The sequence below is a fragment of the Astatotilapia calliptera genome, chromosome 23, assembly GCF_900246225.1.
Source record: "Astatotilapia calliptera chromosome 23, fAstCal1.2, whole genome shotgun sequence".
NCBI lineage: Eukaryota > Metazoa > Chordata > Actinopteri > Cichliformes > Cichlidae > Astatotilapia > Astatotilapia calliptera.
The window spans coordinates 11,295,156-11,302,539 of NC_039323.1; the positions used below are offsets into that span (position 1 = coordinate 11,295,156).

The 7,384-nt window shown below is 42.8% G+C and overlaps 2 protein-coding genes across 5 annotated transcripts; one reads left to right on the forward strand and one right to left on the reverse strand.

The window, feature by feature from the left end:
• Positions 1–380: 380 nt before the first annotated feature.
• LOC113016525 (uncharacterized) lies at positions 381–2,711 on the reverse strand. The gene has a single exon (XM_026159417.1). It carries the CDS (start codon positions 2,260–2,262, stop codon positions 1,384–1,386), a length of 879 nt encoding a protein of 292 aa, XP_026015202.1. The 5' UTR covers positions 2,263–2,711; the 3' UTR covers positions 381–1,383.
• Positions 2,712–3,820: 1,109 nt separating this feature from the next.
• org (oogenesis-related gene) lies at positions 3,821–5,844 on the forward strand. 4 transcript variants are annotated; one of them, XM_026160263.1, is made up of 6 exons: positions 3,822–3,970; positions 4,081–4,152; positions 4,221–4,440; positions 5,161–5,333; positions 5,537–5,641; positions 5,701–5,844. In XM_026160263.1, exons 1-6 carry the CDS (start codon positions 3,896–3,898, stop codon positions 5,773–5,775), a joined length of 720 nt encoding a protein of 239 aa, XP_026016048.1. In that variant the 5' UTR covers positions 3,822–3,895; the 3' UTR covers positions 5,776–5,844. The 4 variants fall into 4 exon arrangements, with proteins under 4 accessions (XP_026016052.1, XP_026016048.1, XP_026016049.1 ...); XM_026160264.1 differs by having other exon boundaries at positions 5,718–5,844; XM_026160265.1 differs by having other exon boundaries at positions 4,266–4,440.
• The last annotated feature ends 1,540 nt before the right edge of the window (positions 5,845–7,384 follow it).

Genomic DNA, 7,384 nt, shown 5'->3' on the forward strand with positions numbered 1-7,384 from the left:
CATGAGGTCTGTCTATATGTCTCTTTCTTTTCCCTGTCAGTACACTCACTGTGGTGTTTTGGATTGACCTGATAAAATGAATATTTCAGCCTAGAAGTAATGAATGCGTGTTTCTCAGCATCGCTCTGAGACAGGAAATACAAACATCTCTCTTGCATCTGCATAAGGTGACTTTAACCCACGCACAGGGACAACATGCAAACTCCACAGTCAGCACATGTTAAAATAAAGCAAAAAAAAAAAAAAAAGAAAAAAAAATTCAACTAATAATATTCAGCTTTTGTTTGTATTGTTATATTGACCAGTGGAGTCCAATTTAAGGAACATACAATAACAACACAATAAAAATACATTCAGATGGACTGCGATATGAACCTCTCCAACTTGTTTTATATTAATCAACACAGATGTTCTGCATGCCTTTTTTCTTTCATCTCCTCCTCTTTTACTTTCATTAAAGCTGAAACCCCTGTTTGCCACGAGGAACGGCCTAAATCACGCGCAGAAACAGCACGGCGGGTGATTTTAAATTTAGATCACCTTTATCTATTCCCGTGTTCAAGGGTCAGCCTTGTGTTTCCCTCGCCCTCGGCTTAGATAAGGGTACTCTGGGCCATAATGATATTTACCTGCTTAATTTCAGTGTGTGGGAGGGTTAAGGACGCATGCTCCAAGGATGTATTAGGCGACCAGCGGTCTCTTCATATGCTAAAGAGCAAGCGCTTGGTTCATCTGGCAGAAGGACGCATTCAGCGCTGCAGGACTCAGGGCTCATAAATACGTGTTCAGCGAGGAAGTGAATAGGAGCAGGCAAACTGAGAGTGACTGACATTTAAGCGGTAGAGGAATCCATTAACCTTAACCTCACGGGTGATGTGGAATATCCTCAGTGAATCTTAAAGGTGATCTTCCTCTGTGCTCAGCTCTAGACTTTGAACTCTTTGCGAAACAAACCACTTCTGCTTTGTGTCTGGTTGTATAAACCAATCATGTCTGAGTTTTAGTTGCATGCAGGTATACAGACAAGCTGTCTCGAAACCTTGTGACGGTGTGATAAGCTTTTAAATTTTTTTTCAGTATTCAATGTGTGCAATGACAAGCAGACAGAAGAGGAAGTGTTTACCAGACGTGTGGTGGGTATACCAGAAGACCTGAAAAAATGTCCCAAAGGGTTCTGAAATTTGGTTAACTAGAACCAGGTGCTTCAATACTAAATCGATATTTGAAAGTGACACCAGAGTAGTGACAAAATCTGGTACAATTTAATTAGTTTTCAATGTTTTACACGGGAGGAAAACTTTTATTTTTACATGCAAATTTAAATAAATACATAACATATTTTCTTGGCATTGTTACCACACAGTCAAATATATAGTGATGTTTCTAATGGCGGGAGATGAAGTGTTTCTTTATGACCTCGTAGAAGCGGGGTTTACGGCTCTCATCTGGTTGCCTTGGTGGTGGAGACGATGAAACTGTGGTGGAGGAGACAGCAGAAGCCTGTAGTGCTCTCTTAGACTGTGAGTCAGCCAAGTGTTTGGATAGTCTCTTCTCCGGCCCTGACAGGTGGGAGGACTTGCCTTTAATGTCTTCTGTGCTTTTCCCGGGAGCTCTGCTGAGCCAGTATGAATTCTTGTCATTTTTATTTAAGCGGTGCGGGCCTGCTTGGCAGAGAAGTGCCTCCTCGCTTGCCATCTGGGGGCTCTGACTTAAGGTGACGAAGCCGTAGGGGGTGGTGATTTTGGTCAAGTGCGGCAGGGAGAGAGCGGCTTTGCTTGCGGGGTCAAGGCAATGCTGGGTCTCACTGTAGGAGCAAGGAGAGTGCAGCTCCCTCTGAAGGAGAGATCTCCTCTTGGTTAAAGGGTCTGAAACACACCGCTCAGCTTTGCGCTCTGACCGAACTAAAGCAAAGCTGGAGAATGATGCAGATGACGAGACCGTGGCGCAGGCCGAAGAAACTGAGGATTCTGGCGTCATCTCTGAGCCCCCTTCTCTCTCTTTGTTACTTTCCTTGTCCAGTGATCTGAAGCCAGTCTGCACAGACAGACTTGGAATGGTGAACTGTGGGATGCTGTCAGGAGTCAGGATATTCGGAAAAATGTTCTCATGGGAATCGAAGGACTTTGCGGTGCCGGTAGCCCACGAAAGCGCCTGGATCCCTGCACTGCTGTGCCTACGTCCTGTGGGGAAATCATCTGAAGCTTTGCTTCCGCTGCAGATAGCTCCAATGGTGAACGTTCTGGTGACGGGATTCTTATTCATGTTTAAATCTCTTTAACCCTCTCTGCACACAGGCTCGGAGCGTCTGTAGATTTTGAAATAGGAGTGGGGAGAGGCACCTTTTATGCTTTTCCACATCCCTTTGTCCTCCAGCAAATGCATCAAAGGGTGCGTAAATGTGACGAAGACAGGTAGCGGAAACAGTTTCCAATTAGGGAAACTGTCAAGTATGGAAGCTTAATGATGGGCCTCTTTTTAAAACCTCTTTGTGTGCCAAGGAGCACGCAGGACAGATGTTGTATTCTGGTAACTACATGAAGGGTTTAGATTTTGAAAAGAAACTTGTTTAACATTTTAAGATTCGCACATTTTTTTATTTGCAGTGGCACAGGTGCTATTGCATATTTTATTAGTGACTAATAAAACAGTGAAGAGTACCCATAGCTCCCTTATAAATTAGATTTTGTAAAATTGCAGCTTTTGCAAAAAGGATGTTTAAAAACAAACAGCTAAGCTGCAAATATGTATGAATTCTACAAAGTAAATATTTATCTGTGATATTTAAAAAGTTCTAGTAAACTGTTCTGTTGATTAATAAACTGTAAAACCCACCCAGTATATAAGTGGGGCTGATTTTAGCTGATACATCGGTATCTACAATTATAATGGCCGTTAAATGAAAATTAAAAATTAAAAAAGGGAAACACAAACACTTGTATTTTATGATTGTTGATGTTGGAATGTTTGTCCACCAGAGGGCGCTCTGCAACGTCCCTGTCGGTAAAACAGCACACACAGGTCACCCAGCTGATCTGATCAGAGGTGGGCAGAAAGCAAGCTTCTGTGACAATAAAACATTTTCTTAGGAAATAACTTTATATTACAAATGTTAGCCTTCTCCTTCTTTCAGCTGCTCTATTTAGGACTCACCACAGTGCTTCATCTGCCTCCATCACACCCGACCTTTGACATCCAACCTTTTGCACTGTCCCTACATTTAGAGTCCCCAATCTTACATCCACTCTTCCACCAACAGTAGCACAGTTCCCTGCAGTCTGGAGGCAGTCTTTGTTAACGGGGCCAGTATGGTTTATTCCCATCTTTCAAGAACCCGGCCTTCACCCCCTGACCGCTTTATATCGACAGAGATATAAATGAATAATACATTTTAAAAAATAAATAAAATAATACATTTCAACTTTCTAACTAAACTGGGGTTGAAGTAAATTTTAGCGTTGGTCTTAGACTTAGTAATGTAAAAATAACAAGAAGTTGGCCCCCCGAAATTCAAGTTATGTAGCAGAAATTTTGAGATTACAACCCAAAACTTTGACTTACAGATCGCATGTTTAAGCGCTGATAGAAAACATATATATTTTTCAGTTGCAGAGACACGTGTATATTTCACGGCTGCATTTTAAGTTTTCTATAACCCGTTTGTGATCCCTCCCAGCCCAAACCGTTTTGCCCGCCTTTTTTGGCCTGATGGAGGTTAATTGGCGATTTGCTCATTGGCTCGCGCTGATTGCAGCAGGTGCATTTGTCTGCATTGATTGGCTGCAGCGTTGACGCTTCAGGGTACATTTCATGCTCTAACTCCTTCACAAGCTGTGGTTTCTCAGTTCGTCCTCGGTCTATCGCAGCCCTCCAGCTTCAGGTTTTAGCCCGCAGAAGAATGAGTCTTGAGGGCGTCAGCGAAGTTGTGGAGCTGGGGCAGGATCAGGTCCGGGTCCAGACTAACAATACTGAGGTAAAGGAGAGGGGGACTTCTCGCTTCTGCTAGCTGCTCGGGTCCTCTCGCACTAGCAGGAAGGTTGTTTGTGTTTTGTTTTTTCACCGGTCGTGTCTACTTACCTGCAGGACAGAGTTGTGAGGAGAGACGGGGTGCTTCCCTCCCTGCTGCGCGGCCTCTTCTGGCCCTTTGGCATCGTTGTACGTAGCTGACAAAGTTACACCCCTCTCTCCAGCTTTAGCTAAAGTAACATTGCTCTGATTTGCAGGTGCGTGCATACCGCGGCTTTTGGTGGGTGCTGGGCTTACGGCAGACAAAGGAAAACGTCCTCGTTAACCCCACGGTTTCCAGCCCTGGGCGCCAGAGCCTCACAGGCCGCAAGCGCCTAAGCCGGGTCACCCGCCTGCTGCTGTACGTCCTGCCCCGCTGGATGCAGAGTGCCCTCGGCTATCCGGTGTCCAGCAGAATCGGACTGTCCCTGTCCCCAGGTAGGTGCATGTTGTTTATTTTGTCGAATAATATGAACAGGACACGGACTGATCCCACTGTCACACTGTTCAGACACGGCTGATACTTAAAATAAGTCAGTGGAGACAATTAGATGACAGTTTGTGACATTAGTAGAGAAAAGAATTTGAAAATGGGGCCAAATGTACTTGTACTGGCTCTACGTTTTACCTTTGACTCTTCAACTGTTAATGACACACAACTGCTGGCTTGCAGCTTTGCCTACAGAATATTTCAGTTTTTAGAGTTACTGAGGGACTCTGTTTAGAATCATGAAACAAACGGTTTGAGCAATTCAGCAGTAAAACAATATTTATCTGAACCTCTTGTTAAAAAGCTGATTGACTAAGCAGCCTTATGTGTAATTAAAAAGTTGTCTGGCCTTCTGCAGCCGCTTACTGAACAAAACTTAAGAATTTCAGACACTCGTGGCAAGTTCAGTTTACTTTCACTAGGTATTCATTCTTTGATCCTGAAGTTTATAAGTGTTATATTGTTTGTGCTTAAGTAGTGTTTGGATGTGCCATACAGTATATGGAACTTATGATTGTACTGTTGTCCCCTCTGAGCAGGACACTCTTGTACATGATTTAATTAAAGTGTTTTTCTCCTGCTTGAAGGTTTAAATATAAATTAACTTTTAAAGTTTTCTCTGAAATTGAGTGAACACTGCATCATGAAAGGTCATGCTTTGTGAACAGAAATCAGAGTGTCTCCTGCAAAGCCCTGTGGAAAGGGCAGTAAGAGAAAACAGGATGACGTAGATGACGAGGAGGAGGACGATGATGTGGAGGAGCAGCAGACTTGGGTGGAGGCGCTCTCTCAGGAGCTTGCTGCTGACGATGATGGACCTGAGGTTGACCCTGACTATGAGGTTGGTATTGTGCGGGGGGGGAGACAAGGAAGCAAACTCTGCTGTGTATTTTTCTCCCCCATTAGTTTTATGCAGAGCTGTAAATTTAAAGTTGTAAAACTCACTCCAGAGACCACACGCTTGGTTTCTTTAGCCTGTGGCTTTAATTTTAGTTACAGACATGAAGAGCATCTTAAAACATGGCCGCTTCCTTTCTTTTAAAGCCCAGCTCTGTAGAGACGGAGAGTGAAGAATACCGCTCGCACAATGACACAGAAAGTGACCTTGAGGTTTCGGAGAAGGATGTCGTCATTGACGACGTGAACACGGTGAGCTGAGTGGCGGCACGGTTCTGTAAACGAATTGTTGAACGGCTGAATCGGCTCAGCTTTCTTGTCTCTACAGGGAGTTGATGTGCCCACTCCTGAAGTCTCCTGCCCTGCTGTTTAGCGTGTCATATTGAGTGTCTTTGTTGCAGGTTGTTCTTGTATGTTTATATTTCATAATTCAATAAAACTTTATCCCTTTGGGACCCCCCTCTGTTTAACATTTACATGCTCCCACTGGCACAGATTATAAAGAACAACAAAATAAACTACCACAGCTATACAGATGACACACAAATATATATCACAATGTCACCAGGAGACCGAGGCCCTGTACAGGCTCTTGGTAAATGCACTGAGGAAATCAATGACTGGTTGTGCCACAATTTTCTCCAACTAAACAAAACTGAGGTAATAGTCTTTGGCGCCAAAGAAAAACGATTACAGGTCACCAGAGAACTTCAATCTATACATCTAAAAACCACAAACCAGGCGAGAAATTTGGGTGTAGTGATGGATGCAGACCTAAACTTAGAAAAACACATTAAGACAATAACAAAGTCAGCTTACTATCACCTCAAGAATATTTCAAGGATAAAAGATCTGATGTCTCAACAGGACCTGGAAAAACGAGTCCATGCATTCATCTTTAGTAGGCTTGATTACTGTAACAGCATCTTTACAGGTCTACCTAAAAAATCAGTCAGACATCTACAGCTCATTGAGAACTCTGCTGCTCGAGTCCTCACTAAGACCAAAAAAGTGGACCACATCAGTCCAGCTCTGAGGTCCTTACACTGGCTGCCTGTCCGTCAGAGGATAGACTTTAAAGTTCTGATGCTGGCCTATAAAGCTCTGAATGGTTTAGGACCAAAATACATCAGTGACCTCCTGACCCAGTATGAACCTTCCAGATCCCTCAGGTCATCTGGATCCTGTCTTTTATCAGTTCCCAGAGTCAGAACCAGACACAGAGAAGCTGCATTCAGCTTTTATGCTCCTTATATCTGGAACAAACTCCCAGAAAGCCTCAGATCAGCTGAAACACTCAGTTTATTTAAATCCAGGTTGAAGACTCACCTATTCTCAGCTGCATTTGAATAAAGCACCAAATCCACACTTTTAAGCTTAAATTTCAAAACTTACACTAACTACTGATCTTATCTATTTCTGATTTTATCTGTTTTGATTTTATATACTGTTTTGTTTGTTAAGCTTAAATTTCAAAACTTACATTAACTACTGATTTTATCTACTGTTCTGATTTTATCTGTTTTGATTTTATATACTGTTTTGTTTGTTTGTTAAGTGGGTTTAGAGCTCTGGGTAGCTCCCCAGCTGGGTCTAGACTGGGTCTAGAGAGTATTTTAAATTCAGGGAATTTAAAATAGAAAGTAGCTCGTCCACAGAAGGACTGGTAGCTCCCCTTACGATAAGGGTTCAGATCGCGCGAACAGGTTTGAAATGTGTGTGTTTAGTTAGTTAGTTAGTTAGTTTTAATCAATTTTAAATCATGCTTTTTATTTGTTTTTGTTTCTAATGTCTCTGTAAAGCACTTTGAATCACCTTGTTGTTGAATTGTGCTATACAAATAAATTTGCCTTGCCTTCCTTTGCCTTGGCCTGCTTGTGTGTTACCACCAGATGGCAGTAGTGCTACATAAAACTAGAGTTGGGAGCATAAGGGGAACTGGATTTCAGCTTGGACATGTTACTGTTCATGTACGGCACAACATGAACACAAACC

Bases quoted from the DNA above. Each gene is read 5' to 3' on its own strand.
- LOC113016525 (XM_026159417.1), bottom strand. From the start codon at position 2,262: ATGAATAAGAATCCCGTCACCAGAACGTTCACCATTGGAGCTATCTGC.
- org (XM_026160263.1), top strand. From the start codon at position 3,896: ATGAGTCTTGAGGGCGTCAGCGAAGTTGTGGAGCTGGGGCAGGATCAG. The intron at 4,441-5,160 runs GTAGGTGCATGT...CTTTGTGAACAG, and splicing joins CGGACTGTCCCTGTCCCCAG to AAATCAGAGTGTCTCCTGCA. The intron at 5,642-5,700 runs GTGAGCTGAGTG...GAATCGGCTCAG, and splicing joins TCATTGACGACGTGAACACG to CTTTCTTGTCTCTACAGGGA.